The 20,270-nt window shown below is 34.0% G+C and overlaps 1 protein-coding gene across 1 annotated transcript; it reads right to left on the bottom strand.

Moving 5' to 3' along the window:
* Positions 1 to 676: 676 nt before the first annotated feature.
* On the bottom strand, positions 677 to 19,976 carry LOC134846114 (uncharacterized). Its single transcript, XM_063863332.1, has 8 exons — positions 18,700 to 19,976; positions 18,606 to 18,638; positions 18,248 to 18,538; positions 17,185 to 17,463; positions 16,564 to 16,756; positions 14,745 to 14,842; positions 1,429 to 1,705; positions 677 to 785 (listed from the first exon to the last, which is right to left on the bottom strand). Exons 1-8 carry the CDS (start codon positions 18,998 to 19,000, stop codon positions 779 to 781), a joined length of 1,479 nt encoding a protein of 492 aa, XP_063719402.1. The 5' UTR covers positions 19,001 to 19,976; the 3' UTR covers positions 677 to 778.
* Positions 19,977 to 20,270: the final 294 nt, after the last annotated feature.

Genomic DNA, 20,270 nt, shown 5'->3' with positions numbered 1-20,270 from the left:
GTCAAATAATAGCTAACCTTATCGTTTTTTGAAGTTTTTTTGAAAAATGTTTCATAAAAATTCCAAGTTTTTACCCAAAAACTCTTACCATTGACTTACCATGTATCAAAAAACTAATCAAAAGTCCTTCATTACACAACCTACACGTAATTAACCTTCGATATTCACAAATTAGTTAACACGCGCCAACATTTTTGCAAAAAAAACTAGACAAAAACCAAAAAATTACGTTTTTCTTACCATTATCTTACCATCACACAAACCATAAAACCTTACCATTGGTATTCCCTATCTTAATACATTGTAGACTCTATACCCAACCTTAATACATAGCCTGCTGACCGGATGCTCTATTTCCTATCTTAATACATGGGGGTCAGCCTGCTGACCGGATGCTCTATTCCCTATCTTAATACATGGGGGTCAGCAGGCACCGCCCCCCCCCCCCTGCTGAATTCTGATTTTGATTTTCTTTCTGAGGAATGTCCTAAATCTGTATTTTCATTGAGAGAAAACAAACTATCAAATTTTGGGAATTCTGATAAACATAAAGTCTTCGCTAACTTTTAAAATTAAGTCTTAGAAGTTTCAAAAAAATTTATTTTAAGTATTGCTATATATCAAATAAATTAGCATTAAGTGACAATCATATGCAATTTAAAATGAAAGAGAAATGCCTGCCATCACGTTTCTCCGAGTTTTAAATTTGAGCTTTGGACATCAATAGTTGTTGTTTCAGACAGAACGACTTTTCTGGCGTGGGTCACGAAACTCATTGTCACACTCTAAACAAGCACTCGTTTATCTTAGAAACAAAAAATTAGATTACAAATCTTATTTGAAAAAGAGCAATACGCAACTTGATAAGTCTTTACAAGTTAACTTAAAAACAAATCCGCTAGTCTTCATCAGGGTTGGCGCGTTAAGCTTTTGATACAATATAACTTATCTGGCAGTCGAAATTTGAGCCCAAAAACTGTCTAATTTGCGACTTTTTTTTATAAGCAATAAACATAAATAAAACCAGCAAAAACTAAACGAACTGAATTACAGCTTCAAGTGTTAGATTTGTTAGTCAGGATCTCTAAACAATCTCTCACCCCCAATGTTATCACCACTCCTATACATAAATACAGTCAGTTAGCACTAGTGCTTTCTATAGAGAACTCTAATGTGGTCAATTCTGTTTGGTCAAAAGTTCGGCTAATTTAATCTACTTAACAATTACCCCCCTTTTCCTGAAAGGGGGCAAATGTTAAGTGCTAGGTAGATCCCCTAGTCAGCTTGGTTCACAAATCATATCTTTCCTTTGGATCACAACCTCCCATTATTAACCTGAAAATATTCTGAGTAATATTTGTCCCCGAAGCTTAAGGCAAATAGATGGAAAAAAAAATGTTTGTTCGTCAATTGAAAAAGGCTACGTACCTCGTAAAAGTAAAAGTATGAATTCGGTAGGTGCTAGTTTCACAATTGGATGACAACCCGCAGTAGTTGAGAGTGTTTATGAAAGAAAAGGCAACACATTTGACTGTAGCTGGGTCCGCATTGTGCAAGCACTCATCTGTAAGGAGGTTTTGGTTGCAATAATGTGCACACTCGGAATAACTATTGGCACTCTTCCAAGGACAACCACCTCCAACATACAAAGAAGAGCATACATACTGAGCCCATTTCATCCTGTAATTCTCCACAAACACTTGACCTGAATGAAATAAGAAACACTAAACATGGATATCTGGTTGCTGTGATTATGCCTTCGGTTTTCAGATTATGTCGTTTGTATTCGTAAAGTAATAAGAAGATCTGACCGAAAGTCCAGAGTTTTTAACCATAATCTATAAAATAGTACATTACCTATATTCGACAACACTTTTCCTCCAAAAAAAAATTTAAAAAAAAAAACAATTTTTTTTATATTTTTTAAGAAGGCGCTAAAAGAAACGCAGACTACTTTTTCGACAGTAAAATTCAGACTCCAAGACTTCACTTAATTAAAAGAATGCGACTATTCTACCTATATAACACCTTCTCGTTCGATTTACTTGCAGGAAATAAGACTAGAGCTCGTTCAGACAGATTTTTCTCGGCACTCGGAAATTTTTGTTTTGAAATTTCAGTGTTCGGAAGAAAAAAATAGACGAAAGTGAGAGAGATTAAAATTGTTTGAGACAAATTGCGTAAGAAAAATAAAACTGTTTGCAGACAACAGTAAAATTTCGGTGTCCAAAAATTTTTTCATGTCAATCATGCATAATTTATTCAATTCAAAACTCTCCTGTAATATTGGAACCTGATCTAAACTATTTTTTATGATTGGATAAATTAGATATTTTACCACTGTAAAGTATTTAATATTAACCAATCATGATCCATCTAACTAACAACCCACTTATTTGTAAGTGCTGAAATTACTTGTAATTTCAGCACCAGAGAGATTTGAATTTAACTTAGAAATTAGTTGTCTCTCCAAGAGAACTTCAGCAGCCGCAACAAAACCAGTATACCCTAGATCTATTGAGCCTAGCAGAGACTAGTTAAACACCCTGAGACTAGAAAGTATAAGAGTAAGATTAGGATCGGTATTAGACTAAGAAGTTGCACGAATCTATCCGGCCGAAAATAAGATAGCGTGACGAGAAGACGGTGTACCCTATCCGAAATTACTCTATGAGTTAACCACATCGGACCTAATTCATCTGGTGCGAATTCAACAAACAATCCATATGCCAAATCCAACTAATACACAATCTTTTCAACCAATTCAACCACAAAACCCAATGACTATGCACTCGTATCAACCAACCTCAACACCTATTTAGACGATGTTTTTTATGCAATCACAGCCAAAAGAAGAAATGTTTACAGTTTTAGAACACTATCATAAAATACTTCAGAACGAAAATCTGAAGGCCGCCCCCGATAAATCACACTTCTTTTTAACACGAGTTAAATTTTTAGGACATAATATAAAAGAATCACTCCATTAAAATCACGCATTGATGCTATTCAAAAACTTCAACCACCAACAAACAAAAAGAAAATCCAAGAATTCCTTGGAATGTTAAATTTCTTAAGCAAGTACGTTTACAAAATGCAATTATATTTAAGACCATTCTATAATATCCTCAGACAACAAAATAATTTTGAATGGACCACTGAACATCAAACACGATTTGAAGAAATTAAAAAACTTTTAACTGAACAAATTTCAAACACAATCCCAGATCCAAATCAACCATTCTATGCAAAGTGCGATGCTTCAAATTTTGGCATCGGCGCAGCATTACTACAATCACACAGTGGTACAAATAAAATGAACCTTATATCAGCAAATTCCCGATTATTCACTCAAGCAGAGCTACGACTCTCAACTCTAATGAGAGAATGTACAGCTATAATTTATACACTTACAGAATATGAATTTCTGATACTTGGATCAAAACATCCAACAGTTCTATTCACAGATCATAAACCAATCATTGTTCTCTTTACACAAAAGTCAAATCCTAATCATCGAGTTTATAGATTTCAATTAATTCTAATGAAATTTCCAAACTTACATATAGTTTGGACAGCAGGAAAGAATCTTGCATTACCAGATACATTAAGTCGAAATACACTACCTGAATTACTTACACGAAAAACTACAGTTGAAATACCCAAAAATATAAAATTTTACCTTGCAAAAGACGAAACATCACCCCGACAAGAATGCAAATATGCAGTAAAAACTGACATTGAACAATCACAAATAAATAATCTACAACACTTCCCACTCTACTTAGATTGCCAAAATAATCACTACGTAGTTGATCTACTTGGAACATCAACTTTCAAACCAATTCCATACTCACAATGGATAAAAAATAACACCCAACAAAAACGAATAAAACACCACTCGCATAAAAAAGACTTTTTTCCGTTAATTGAAAAACAAAATTTAACTGATAAAATAAATTTATCAGGACCACAAACAAATGATTCAAAATACACAATAAATCAAGTTTTTGACCTCCATGACCCACTTGACACAATTCCTTTATCTAAATTAGAAATTGAAAACATTTTTCTCCCTCCAACAGATAAAATTACAATTAATATCTTGAAACAATATCAAAATCTTGACCCAGTAATTAGACAACTAAAATCATGGCACAAATACAAAACTAAGCCCGTTAAGGCAGATACCACAATTTTAGGAAATAAAACACTCCTCCGATATTTCTGAAAATTTAATAATACAACAATTAATGAAAACACAGACCTTCTAGAATATCATTTCAATGATTCTACAGTTCCCTGTCTCCCTTTAAGTATGATTATAATAGCTTTTAACATTTCAGATACACAAAACATTAAAGGACACTCTGGATCAGAGAAAACATATTCAAATTTTACACAAAATTTTTATTTTCCAAATGCACCAATTTGGATTAAAGTACTATGCAATGATTGCGAGTATGTCAGCTAAATAAACCTTATCCAAATCAAAAACAAATAGCACAAAAACAAGATTTTAAAGGACAAAGTTTATATTTTAACCACCGTATTTCATTCGATACAAAAGGACCAATTTCACCATCCTCTCAAGGAAACTCCTACATTATGGTAATTGTTGACGCATTTACACATTATGTAGCACTCAACCCAGTACCACATTGTAACGCTTATTATGCTTACACAACACTTTATGAACACTGGATAGCCAAATTCGGATTACCCGAAATTTTAGTTACAGACAACGGTACAGAATTCATAAATAATGAAATCATCACACTATGTCATTTATATAACACTAAGCACAAACCGCGTACATCTCATGCACCTTGGACAAACGGTCTAGTCGAAGGTATGAACCATTCACTACAAGAATATCTTAGGATGTATTATCAATGGAAATGATACAAGATACACAGAATGGTCAGCAGATGTAAAATTATTTCCCTTAGCATATAATTCACAAATTACGACAACTCTAGGAATGTCACCATACGAAATGGTTTTTAATAAAAAGCCACGTAAACCAATTATGTTTACAGCAAACTCTCATAAAAATGCACAAGGTCATTGCCAACCGAATAAAGACTCAGTTTGTTATAATCTACCTTTACACACGCATGATGAAGATCATTTTCATCACCCACAAATCCTTAAATTAGCCTCCGGTACACACACCGAATGGATTTTAAATAGAGATAAAAAACACAATGAAATTTACCAAAGAGTAACAAAAAAATTGTTACAAAGGCAAAACATTAACGAACAAATAAATTCACGCTTCACACCAGCCTCAGATTTAAAAATTGGAACATTTGTCTTAATACCTAATTTTAATACACAAAAAGGATTTTCTAAAAAAGTACAACCCCTTCGTAAAGGACCATACCAAATAATCGCCAAACCCACTGACGTAACATATAAAATCACCGATTCAGACCAAAAAGAAATTGTTCAACATAGAAACAATCTATTGCCTTACTACCCAAAAGAATACGCACTACGCGAACTAACTCAATTATATTCTTTCACAGGTTTAAAAGTTATTCAAAATCACCCACGTACGGAAAATGAAATAAATGAACAAAATGACATTCACCTTGAAAAACAAAATAAAAAACCAACTACAAACCAAAACAATACAAAAAAGCTAGATCAAAAAATACCTCAAAAAGAAAGAAAAAACAGAAAAATGATAGAAAAAATTATACCCCAAGAACAAGTCGAGAAATCAGAACACAGAGAGTCATCACGACTTAGAAATCAACCACGTAAAAACTACAAAACATTCATCCCACAATCTAAAATATTAAAGAAAGTTGAATTTCAAAAACAGCTTTAATTTTAAAATTAATAATATTTACACCTCTGAAACATTTTGAACTTTCATTTTTCAAAATAACATGCTGCAAACACGCAGAGATTCTAGTTCAAAATTAGCCAATAGGATTCATTCAATCCGTCACCTTCTATAACTCTAGCACAAACCAATTAGACGACAAATATTAAACTCCAGGCATATCTATAACTATAACTTTACAACCTCCAGGTCAAAAATAAGCAAACCACTCAAACTTGACAACTAAAATAAATACCACCACAATATCATAACCCTCCCTTATCAAATAACGCAAAGATCAACAATATTTTCCCAACTCAGACCTCAAAAACCCCCCAAACAAAAATGTTAAATTAGCCTAAAGTGAAAATACGACCATATAAATTTAGCCTGAAGTACAAAAATCTCAAAAATACCCCAGATCACCCGACAAATAAAAATAAAGTAAAAGAAGACCTCCCGAACACCATAAAATTCGCCCCAAACAACTTTTCACAAAAACTCAACCCACTTGTCAAAAAATCAATAAATAATTCGACCACACTGGAAAATTGCCCCAAACATTAAAAAATATTCGACCAAGAAGCCATTTCTTAAATGCTCATCTCTCGATCAGTCAACACAATTTTCAACCTTTTCAATTTTTTAACAATACTTAAACTTTAAAACATATTTCTCTTTGATACTTTTGAAGCTTTTATAATAATTTTAATCATTTTTTGCAATATTTTTTAAATTTTCTACTCCCTATTTGAAATATATCTCCAACTTTCCCAAGTCATTGACTATATTCACAGGTACGAAAACCCAAAATTTATTTAAATGATACGAACCATTTTTAGTAGAACAGATATTTTTTTACTATTTGTAATTTTTATAACATTTTTATCATCCCTAATATTGACAATATGCAAATGTATAAAGAAGGCAATCATAGCATTCGCCTTAGCAACAATCCTTTTAATTCTTTTTCTTGAAGAATACTACAGTAAACATAAATTTTTTCACTAAAAGAAATCAATCAAAAAACCCTCAAAAATTGCTAACCAACAATCACACATTCAGTCTTCACCGACAACATCCCAAGAAAACCCGACAATACCTACAACTACCCAAAACCACCAAACATCTACACGAATTTTTTTCCAAGATAACCCATATACTTTTGAAGAACGACACGCTCGCTTATCTGAACCATTAGAACCAGTTCAGCGACAGGCACCTCTAAGTGAACCAACATATAACTTGTACCCAACACTACCACAAGAATTAAGTAGAATAAGAAATATTAGTCAAAACCAAAATACAGTTGAAATAAATAGACAAATTATACATCCACGACGAAATAGAAATTTTCAAACCCCCCGAGTTCATTTTGATATACCCCAATCCCCATGACCAAGTACTCCAGAAAACCCAATTAGCATATTACCGGAAACCCCTACACTTCTTTCACAACGTAGCACCTCAAGTATACCCTCAGATTACTTAGGTTCAACACCAACATCTGAACAAATACGAGAAAAATCCCTTTATCCCCCCAAACCAAACATCACGACTACCATATTGGACAACACAATCATTCACAAAAGGTGAACCAAATTTAATAAATGACCCAATAGATATTTCTACGGATACAACAACATCATCATCACTACCAGAAACATTATCACTACCGTCAACAGCATCAATAAGCCAGATTTCACCGACGCCTTTCCCCCTAAATTTTCCAAATAACCTCGACGCTAGATATCGAGAACAATCATCAACAAATATCCCTTTAAGATTAGATTGGAACACGTTCACAGCACCTCCACCATTATTTGGACAACACCCGGAAAGTAACCGACTCCACAACTGGGCACTCCATAGACTACAGTATAGACAAGATATCCACGAAGACATTCGTGACCATAACATCCAAATACTCCAACAAAATAGTCTACAATTAAAATTTGAAATCACGGTTAAACTAAACAACATTGCTCAACATCCTTACCCATTAAACCCACCAAATATAACAGCTCAATCGCTACCACCACCATTTATAACAACTGAAGTAATATATAAATACGACAGATATACCAAAAAGACAATTGGTTACATCACATTTTATAATCCGTACTCAGGATTATCATACACATGTATATTCTAAAAATATTGATATTTCTCCAACTGCTTTTTCTAATAATCTCCGATCAGAACATAAATCCTTCTCCCCGCACAGGACCCCAAGACTTATTAGTAACACATTACGATTGTGAAGAAAATGAACAAAAAACACTACACAAATATGCAGTAAATCAAGTATCACAATGCGAAACGGAACCACAAGCTATAGAAACTACAAATGTAATAGCGAAACTATATTCAAAAGCCCGAGCAACAACAGTCCTAGGATATAAATTTACAGCAACATTTTCCGAAAAGAAAGTACATTGTTCACAAGTTTCAAACGGAAATAAAAACCGACTTGACCACGAATCATTCTACCAAAGTAATATAGAACGACTTCTACATCTAAACCCCGATGATTGTAAAAACGAGCTACTCAGATTAAACATCACAAGAAATAAAAACACCGACAGAAAAATAGTATATTTTCAAGTCTTTGCCGATTCTGTACATCAAGCAGAACTTGAAAGATATCAAGGACATTTAAAACTAGATGAAAAATACCCATACAACGGCGCACACGGAAGATTAACTTATGACATACAAAATAAGCACTGGATACCACACATTGGTATAAATAATCCATCAAACTGCAAAGCAGACACAAAAAATAAAGGATATCAAGAAATCATGTTTTTCGATTGGAAAATACAACTCGAAAAAATACAATTCACACGAGATTTATCTGACAACACAATGATCTATCAAGGAATTAGACTACCTTGTAAAAACGATCAAGGTTATTGTGATCCTAAGTAGCAAAAATACACGCTCGAATGATAAAATTTCACGAAAAATATTTTATACAATCAATTCCATATGAACAAGTCCATCCATCACGAAAACAAAGTACTGATTTTCGAAATATCCATAATATAGAAAATAAATTAACACGTTTTCAAATATATCAAGAAACAGAAATCGCATGCAAATACAGAAACCCACTTCATAAAACACAATATTCTGAAATACTAGTTGAATACAAAAAAGGTTTCGGCATGACCACTGGAAAAAAAAATTGACCCTTATGCCACAGGTCATCCTCTACACGAAGGAACATCATATATACCAGTTAACTTTCAAAAAAGTAATGGTCAACCTGGTGGACATCTAAAGCCACATGACACTAGAAGCACACGTTTACAAGAACTATCACTAATGAATAATTCTTATTTTGTTAATATCCACTATGATATCCACTTAGATATGAAGTTAGACTACACGATTAGTCGAATTTTTCAAGAAATGTCACTCTCCGAATTAGAAACACTTCACCAATTATGCGAATTAGAAAGGACACAAATCTTACAATCACTTGCACTAACAGTGTTAAAAATACCCTACGCAGGATATTTACTATCAGCAAATAGATCAAATTTTCTAGACTACGAAGGAAACATTTTATGGTTTTATACTTGTACCAAAAAAGTGTCACCACTATATGTTTTTGAAGATAAAAGATGCTATAAAAGAATCCCTATCTTTTATAAAAATAAAGTACATTTTGTTGACACACTTTCAAGACGAACATATTTTTGGGATACCGCAGTCCCATGTGGATCAGAAAATAGCCACAATGTAGTACAATTGAACCCTGATGAAGATAAATATTATCTTCTTACCCCATACCCCACGTTAATGCAATCACTCAAAAAATTTTCACCCGAAAGCATCAGAGCTATTGCTCGTAACCCAAATATTGATTCACAATCAATTGGAATATATTCAAAATCCGATATCCAACACCACATTAGAACACAACAATTCCAGGAATTATTAACACAAATGGACACTATACAAAGACAATCAATTGACCAAAACTTACGCAAACTTGCCGAAACCGCAGGATTTGCAGATATCTATACACAAGATTATAGCGGATATTTTAAAGACATTAAAAAGACTATATATATCTAAACGGTGAAAAATACAGACCACAAGATATTTCATTTATAAATATTTTTAGCTTTGTTACACTAAAAAATGAAATTCTCGATTTTCTAGGATGGCCCTATTACATCTTAGAAAAATTAACTATCCTATACGCAATGCTTAACTTTATAGGATTTCTTTTTTCACTTTAAAAAGGAATCTATAACACATGCGCTATACACACACAAGTAAATAGACAAGCAAGTGTAGCACGCATACTATTTGCAGGATTTTTTGGAATTTTTTCATCATCAATTAACAAAATTCTTCTAGACGCACAAATCAAAGAATATAATACAAAAATAGCGACAAAACAGAACACATACAACAAAGAACATAACAACATAGAAGTAACGCCTACAGCACCACAGTTGCCACCCCTACCACATAACCATCCATTATCCTTAGTCCCACGTAATTTCCGAAACCTAGCAATAACACAACCCAAATTTTAGACTAAACATATCGCAAAGTTCCATACAACATATAATGACACATCATTCACAAGATGATAATACATATGAACAAATTATAGAACAACCCCATACCACCGCTTTTCAGTCTCAAAATAATAATTTTTTTAGCCCACGATGAGCCGACAACTTGGATCCCTACACCGCTCAAATTCCCATCCAACCAACCTCAACACTCCAATCAGAATACTCCCACTTTTTGCTTTCCCGCCACCCGATTTTCCAACTATTAATATAACATCAAGCATGAATTCGAATACTAATTCAGATATTTCAGTTTTATACTCCATTTCACAACTTAATAACCCTAATATAGAAACCCCTGACGAATTTGCAGACTCCGAACCATCTCCATCCAATAATTTTCAAACCAACTCCTCAGTTTTTTCAAAGCCCCCTTTTCAACCGATCCCACTCAATAATCCACTCCCGTCCGTTTCTTCTTCCTCTTATGCTTCACAAGTAACCCCAACCTATTCTCCATTTCTTTCCGACCGATCATCTAATTCTCCCGATACTCCCCAAATCTCCCAAGAACTCGATAATTTTATCACCCTACAACAACAGCTAATACACCCTAACACGCTCACTATAAATCAAATTTCATCCACAATAGAATCCTCAAACCCACCTACCCCTACACCCTCCTCAGCCTATACTGCATCGTTAGCACAATCATCCACATCCACCGAATCATCAAATAGCAATCACCGAGCTTATCGCACTTTCAAAAGAAAATTCCCAAACCATCCATTCCCGACCAAACCAGGAACAGCCTGCGAGTATATTAATCATCCACACCACACCAACACGAAAGATTTTCTAGCAATCACCTTACCTTCATTCCCACAATATACTTTAAACACACCTAACGACACACGTAGTTTTGTAGATGAACATGTTTTAATGCCTACACTTCATCGGACAACATATTACCATTTTACTAATCCCCTTTGCCTGCCATTATCTAATACTCATAACGATATAGAAAAGAATAAAGATATGCTGTATCGACTCACCACACCACTAACACATAGGCAATTTACTTATATAGGATATAAAAAATCACTAAAAACATTCACTGCACCCCGAGCTAACGAATTTACAATAGAATATTACGACCATAATATCATCCGAACTAATCAAGACCAATTTTTAGATAACGACCGCTTCGCTAACCCACAACTAACAGAAAAATTCTTCATCAAAACATCATATATATTCACACTCAATATTTTTGATAGAAAATATGATCACATCATTTCTGAAGCACTAATTGATATGCAAGCTCACGAAAAATTTAAAGAAAAATTTCAATTATTTTCACTAACCTTTCACTTCCTTGCACCACATGAACGCGATTTGCACTGTTCACACGACATTATGTTACGCACTAAACAAACTCACACATATACATACTATCGCTTCATACAAAATCATTTTGATCTACATACTCCATCAAGACAACCACACCATCGTTTTCAGTTTCTTAACTCGAAGTACACTTCACCATTTTTTCTAAATTTCACCTATTGCATCAAAGATACTAACCTCCACGGTATCCTCCGCAATTATGACCCAATAACACAAATGTATATATTTTGTCCCATCACGAAGACCTTTAATGCCGAAGAATCCAGAGCCTTCCTTATCCCACATGAATTTATCCAACCTATAGAAATCCCTATATTAGAATTTATTCACAATACTAAATACAATCACAAAATATATAATCTCATTCAAAACACACCTTATAAGTTTGCAGTAGGCACCGAAGAACTAAAAACTATTAAAGCACTTCAATTGCTTTGGCCACTGCTCCAAACTAAAAACATCATTCGCATACTAGCAAAATTACTAACAAATTCAGACATGATACACGACATCTTCCCCCACGGTTTTTTCCCAGACGATTAACAGGTAAGTATAATTTACAAATATTCTTAACTAATAAATTTAAATTAATACTAACCATTCTTTACTCATGTTTCTTTTAGATTTTTAGTCTTCATACCACGATCATCTGCAAAAAACAGAAAAAAAAAATAAAAAATAAAAACTTGTTAAAATTATTCTAAACTTCATTAATATTTTCCACAAGATAATCTGATAAAATTTATATCAAATGTAGTAAATTAATTTATAAATTATTCCCCCATAAAGCAGTAAATTTAAATGTGATGAAAATTTATAACTTTAAATTTCCCCCAGAAAAACTAGCAGTAAAATTGAAATTCTATGTAATAAATTGATAAAATGAAAATGCAGTACTAACCTTTTGATATTTTCATTCATTCGCACAGGAATTCTATCCAAACTCGCACAGCTCGCCCACGAAGAATTGTTTAAATAATGAATTTCAGTTTCAAGTTTTCACACTCAACAACTCTAACACACGATAACAAGTTTCAAACTTTCCTTTAACCCGGTTGGAAAGGAATTATATACTAAACCAAACTAACCAACGCAGCTTACTAAACACCACAAATCATAAAATAACAGCATGACTAAGAAAAGAAAACCAACGGTACCCAAACCGGATTAACCCAGTTTAAAACTGGATAATTTATTCTTTTGAAGACTATTATAAAGTCTAAGAAAGAAATAATAAAACACAAAAAAGTCGAAAGACAAACCCATAACAAAAACAATTTGATTTTTGAAAAAAGGACACAACCAAAGGAACATAAAAAAGACCAACACAAACCCAACATAAAACGTTATCACATAACAGGACCTCTCAAAGAAACCGCACGAAATCATACTCCCACTCCTGGCCTAACCCACCAGAGAGGACGTCCTGAGCATGCTCTATAGCCGGCCTAACCCACCGCGCTACATCCACGCTTTGTGACCACACTTCTATTTTTAAAAAGAGGTACTCAAGGGTGAGTAACTCTTCAAAATAACCGAACTAAAACAAAATGCTTTTGTGAAAACAACTAACTAAATTCATAATTAAAAAACTGAACTAAAAAATTTTATAAAATGTAAATCATACCTTGCAGTATATAGATCAGCACACAACAACAAAGACGAACATCCAAAGACAAAATGACCCCACTACACTCGAGCAAGAATGGCTAACCACAACCGATATGCCGTCCACAATCACAACTCAAAGGATTTAGAGTACGACTTGACTTCGCAGAAAAGGACTTCATTGAACTAGACCAATGACCACCTCGATGTTCAAGTATACGTACAGATCCGAGTTACAAGGCATCCCCTCCACGCACAATCCCCACGCCATTCCCAGACGAGGTCGAACACAAAAGAAGTTCTCTACATAAAACAGAAAAACCCGTCATAGCAAACCATTTTGAAATCAGATTGATTTCGTTGGGAAACACATTCGTTGTCACAAGAAGACACAACGATTGATGCCCCTAACTCCAGCGTCCTGGAACTTCTCTAACAATAGGAACCGGACAAGAATACGATGTTCGTCAAATACCAACGTTCATCATCCATCCTTTGAATTGCAGAAAGATAATTCTAAAAAACTCTGTAAAACCCGGATGGGTGGAACCTGATCTAAACTATAATTTATGATTGGATAAATTAGATATTTTACCACTGTAAAGTATTTAATATTAACCAATCATGATCCATCTAACTAACAACCCACTTATTTGTAAGTGCTGAAATTACTTGTAGTTTCAGCACCAGAGAGATTTGAATTTAACTTAGAAATTAGTTGTCTCTCCAAGAGAACTTCAGCAGCCGCAACAAAACCAGTATACCCTAGATCTATTGAGCCTAGCAGAGACTAGTTAAACACCCTGAGACTAGAAAGTATAAGAGTAAGATTAGGATCGGTATTAGACTAAGAAGTTGCACGAATCTATCCGGCCGAAAATAAGATAGCGTGACGAGCAGACGGTGTACCTTATCCGAAATTACTCTATGAGTTAACCACATCGGACCTAACTCAATATTCGGATTTGACATTTTATGTTCGTTTAAAGTAATTGTTTTGATAGGTATTGTCATTTTATGTTCTTTTTGTATTTGTGAATTTTGACTCTTCAGAAAAAATTTTATTGACCCTTTCCTTTTCATAGCTTTTTGTTCTAAACTGCCAGATCTGTAAAAAAACAACTTCGTCTAATTTCGTTTTTGTAGCATCCGTCTTATTTGCTTATCGTCAAATTTCCTAGGCCCTGTAATAAAGTGATGGATGATTGATTGACTTTATAATTGTTCTGTGTCTGCTAAAAAACCTGTCAGCTAAAAAACCGGTCTGCTAAAATCCCTAGCACCGCGCCCAACGTCGTGCCTTACGACAAAACAGTTTGAACTCGTAATGCCTATTGAAATACCTGCGAGCTGTGGCAGAAGTGTCAATTGCCGTCTAAAGATCGCCCATTCAACGTGACTGATCAATTGAGAGGAATCACATGCCGTTTGTAAATAACATCTAAAATATTTTACTTGGTATTTGTTTTGTTACGGCAATATTGAAAAAATGCGCAAAAATACGACCAAAAAATGTTAAGAGAATGTTATGTCGAAAAAACTTGGATCCAAAAAATTGGAATTTTAGTGGAAAGTTTTGATAGATCACAAAATCTCCAAACAACAAATGCCTGCGAATCATGGCATGCTTCCTGGAACACAAAAATGGAAGAAACCACCTATCTTTATGAGTAATTGTGGAAGAAATGAAAAAACAGAAAATCACAAAAAATAAGGCTCAAAAATTTCAACGCCACCTCCGCAGAAAAAAGTGGCGTTTACTCACCGCCAAAATCCAGCGATTGAAAAACAATAGTGAGGAGAATATTATCAGTTTGGACATTTATTGGAACAATATAGGCATTATTTGCCGAAATTTGTTTAAATGAACGCAAATTTTACATGTCATTTATGCATGATTTATTCATTTCAAAACTCCCTTATGTAATATTCGGATTCAGCATTTTATGTTCATTTACATTAATTTTTTTGATAGGTTTTGTCATATTTTGTTCTTTTTGTATCTGCGAAACTTGATTGTGTAGAAAAAATATTGATGACACTGTCCTTTTTGTAGCAGTGACGTCTAAAATGCCAGATTCGCAAGAAAAAATTTCCGTCTAATTTCTTTTTTATAACATCCGTCTACTTTGCTTATTGTCTAATTTCCCAAACAAATTGTCAACAATTTGCACACAGAACTCAAGATTTTCAAATATCCTCAACTTTCGGTACTGTTGAACGGGGACTAGGAAATTATACGAAACGCAAATTAGACAAAACCAAAAAATTGAACTTAGACGTCGATGAAAAAATAAAAAAATATATGGCAAATTATACGTAATTGTATTTTTAATGTGTGTGAAATTAGTTTACTGACCAAATGTAACTTTCCCTGACTACACTTAACTTTCGTTTGAAATTTCTAAATGCAAATCAGTTTTTCACAATGTTGCAATTGTATAATTTAAGCATGTCAAAAATTTTTTTTTTATAAAATTTGAATTAACGTTTTATAACACATTTGTAAAAAATATATATTTTGATCTGCAAAGGGATTATAAACTCTTTTTGTCTTAGTGAAAGTTTGTTTCAAGCAATAAACTTTGTTAGTCCTTTGCTTTTCGCCCAAAATGCTAGTTTTGCAAAAAAAATTAATGGCTTAATTCCGTTTTATTGGAGACATCTAATTTGCTTGACATCTAATTTCCTAGCCCCCCTGTTGCACACATTTTCAGTTTCAGCACTGTTGTACTTCGGCACTGTTGAAAGCCCCCGTTTTTCTGAACAAACAGTTAACTCTGCAAATTTTCTTCTCGGTTTTGCAATCAGAACAAGATTTTCAAATATTCTCAACTTTCGGCACAGTTTTTGCCGAGTTAACAACGGTGTCAGAGATCACAAAGTTGTACAAACAAGGCAAAAAACATTTTAAAAAATCTGAAATTATATGAATTTCAGAGTTGATAAGTTTCTAGCAAACGAAAAAAAAATTTGAATAAATATGCTCATTTTAGCACACTATTTTGACGATGTTTTGATTCAGCTGGTAATGAGCTTTTGGTGTTGCTTATAAATAGTGATGACTTTTTTTCAATTTGTTTATTGTAAGACAACTTTTGACAAAAAAGATTGTCGTGAAGATGTTTTAAAGACAGACAGCGGATACATTTTGCAAGTAACCTTGTTCCTCCGCTTGTAGGAGTGTATGAGAAAAGGTTGCATTCCACATTTGACTGGTCACACCCAGCTGGAATCTCGTTGGCTTCGCATTTTGCAGCACACTCGTCTGCTGTGAGATGCAACAAGTACTGGTTACAATTCCCATTAGCAAATTCATGTCTGCAGTAATACTTAGGGAGCACCAATTCATACCCTAAAAATCAATTTACACGTCCATTCAATAAACAAATGGCATGGAAAAAATGGTATTTTTGCCGTTTTCTTCACGCATATTTCCCCAAGTATGACCCCATGTGCGTTCTGAATTGACTTTTGATGCCCATTTTTGAAACTTTCCAAAATGATTAAAGGCTCGCAGTTTCGAAGTAAAATCGATCCAGTTTTACAACAAAAAATATATATTTTCTTTTTTATTTAGGGTAACAGCAGAACGGAAGAGAATTTTAAGTTCTGTTCGTAAGGGGGCAAGGGGGTGGGGGTTAGCTTCGAAATTAGATTCACCAAGAACGTGAATGATGAAACACAACTCGAAGCAAAAAACGACCAACCGTCAATTACAGCATTTTTGCATTTGAATTAACTCTACCGAAATAAAGTGTGCCTACACAACTAATTTTCCACCTGAATAATAAAGAACTTCTTCATAAACACTTAGAGGCGAAGGGGCATCACCACAAACTTCTTCTTCGGACACAGATGCGACTATTGACATAGTGTATGTGTCATGCTGTACATTGAGGTTATCGACAAGTATAGTCCGATTGTCAGCTGTGAAATTTTGAGAGCGCTGAGTTGGTTCTATTATCAAACTGCCAGTTGCCAATTGACCGACCAATTCAAGAGCAACACTGAGAGCATCACCACTAGTTTTAGATACCGAAATGATTGTAAGGTTCGGACCTGGAATTACAAAATATATTTTACCGTATAAACCAGACTGCAAAGCCCTACAAATTCCTTATTGCCTTTTAACGTTTCTGAAACTGATTATTTCATTTTTTGAAAATCAAACTCTCGCATGCATTAAGGAGATTACTATGATAATTTTGCGTCTAATAACGCAAGATTTGCATCAATTAGCTTGCCTCAATAAGTTTGGAGTTATCCGGCAGTAGCCAAATTGGCAAATTTCAAATCATCGTACCTTTTAAAAATCACAGGTTAATTAATTTTTCAATTTCTAAATGAGAACATCAATATTTTTTGAGTACAAATATACAAATATGCTGTAGAAACAAGCTGTCAGTACAAAATATGATGTCACTTTCTTCGAAAGTCGAAGAAACAACACACCACAATACAGTGCTGATTTAAATTGACCGGACAAAACGCGTTAAACTTGAATTTTAAAACGCGTTTTTCTCAAATTGGGTTGAGTTTAGGTGAAAATTTATGAAGACAGAATTAATATGATGCAATTTGTTGTGTTTGCAAAAATTCAAGTTTAACGCGTTTTGTCCGGTTAATTTAAATCAGCACTGTAAGGTTTGTTAACAATCCCCTTTAAAAGAGAAGACTATACCTCCCAATAAGGGATTGATTAAACGGCTTATGCTAATGATTTGAGTTTATGCTAATATGATTATAGTGAGAATTCATCAACTTATTTCAATGTTATGTGGGTGAGAGAAAGTTAAGAGATCCCAAAATTTTGTTAACGTTCTTTGGCCGAGGCAAAACTTACGAGTACAAAAACGGAAAGTTTTGTTCAGATTAATTTCTGCATAGTGGCCATCAAAATGAGCACTTATGATATTCACAAGGCAAGTTGAGCCAGGCTGCAGATTGTAAAATTGAATCCAACCCCCAGGCTGATCAGAAGGTGGGTTGACATCGATATAAACGGATGAGCATCCAATAAGACACTTTGCTTTTATGTTTGAGATTGAGGCGTTGTTCTCTGAATCGTAAATGCGGAAGAAGGCATTTTCAGTTTCAATATCCTCTGAGTGAAGATTAATACTTCCCCATTTTTCTAGAAAAAACTCAGTGGAATTCTAAATGAAAAGTTGAATGCTTATTTCGAAACAGTCAAAGCAAACCTGCGTAGTTCTGGCTTCCAGAGATTATCGACGCTTAAACAGATGGGAAATTACCATCACATAGTCATTTGCCAATAAAAATTAGAATGCTTACTTGGATAGAAGTAGGTTACACTTCGACTTTTGGGTGTTTTTGAAATGTCGAAGAGCTCATTTTCGGCGTTAATTAGACATTCGCATTTTCCTGACCATTTGTCAAATCTGATTACGAGCCGACTTTCAGTATCCCCAACTATTTGACAAGCCGTAGTGCATAGAGCAGGAGTATTTTTCCAGGTCAGAAATTCAGGTTGAAGATTGAATGGGTTTAAGCTGATGTCAGCTGTAGTTCGATGAAATTTGACACCAAATACAGTTTGCACAAAATTGGATAAAAACAAAATAAAAATTTTCATTTTCTTGAGTACGTAATAGGCGATAAGCAACAGTTTCAATTCAATAGACTTTTGTGTTCAAAAGCGTTCAAAAAGCATTCAAAAACCAAAATGTGTTTTTCGAGCAGATGTTTTTTCCTTAAATTTAATTTTCCGATAATCACATTGTACAAAATCTACGAATGAAAAATTTTTGATTCAGCTGATGAATACTTAATGTTGCTAGAAACACAAACTAATCCAAACCAAATACTGAGTGAATCAAGAAAAGACAGTTTGATTTAAAATCACAGCAAACAAGAGGAGACAGATGTGGGCAGTAAACTTCTCTCTAAGTACAAAAGCGACTAAAACTGTGCCAAAAATAGTGAAGATTAAGTTTTTTTATTTCGTTTTCAAGCGGTCAAAATAACCAATGAAGTAACACAAAGAAGAAATGAAGAAACGTCAAAATAACCTGGTAAAATTGATTCAGCGTCTTGAAAAAGTTCCTCCAAATTGGCGGAAGAGAACAAGTAGCTCTGAACGCCCCGAGCAGTAAAATTGAGAAAAACTGCACAAAAATGAAAAATAGCTCTTTTGAAGTGATGTTTGAAGATCCAGTCAAAACTTCAAACCCCTCTTCACTGAAAAGCTGCAACAATCAGACACATTTTTCTATAAATCACTGAAAAAACATTTTCATTTCAGCGAGATGATTTTTTCAAGCAGCTGGAATCACGGCTGAAAACAGGGCTTTAATATGATCGCTACGTGATTGACATGTCGATAAGACCGAACCAATTTTGAACTTGCCTCATGATGATATCGTAAAAAATGCCATGCACCCAATTTAGTCTATAGGTAACGAACAAATTGACAGGGCTCGCAAATTGTTCTTGAAACGTTATTTTTTCAAACTAAAATTCAAGCTTATGCGATAGTGGTTTGTTTGCTGGTCAAATTATCGACTTCAACAGCCGACTATTTCGCACCAGATAGAACTGGAAAACTGAAATTTCTGTTTATGTAGAACAATAAAATGTACAGTACAAATTTACTCAGTACAATTTTTTCGAGGTTAAGCAGTTGCTAAGTTTGTTGAAATATTGAGCCTGGGTTGGGTAGTTTTTTAAGTAGTTGTTTATAGATAAACCTAGCTGTACCCGCACTTGCTTTGATCAAGCTGGGTTTGATGTTTTTAAAAATCTGTTTTGATGAAACTGATCATGAAACTGTTTTGATGAAAGATCATTTTTGTGGGGCTTGTAATATGTATGGAGTTTGTTGACTCGAATTAAACTTATAGTCT

The sequence above is a fragment of the Symsagittifera roscoffensis genome, chromosome 5, assembly GCF_963678635.1.
Source record: "Symsagittifera roscoffensis chromosome 5, txSymRosc1.1, whole genome shotgun sequence".
NCBI lineage: Eukaryota > Metazoa > Xenacoelomorpha > Acoela > Convolutidae > Symsagittifera > Symsagittifera roscoffensis.
Note: the sequence above shows the minus strand (reverse complement) of the source record. Positions and strands in the feature narration are given on the sequence as shown.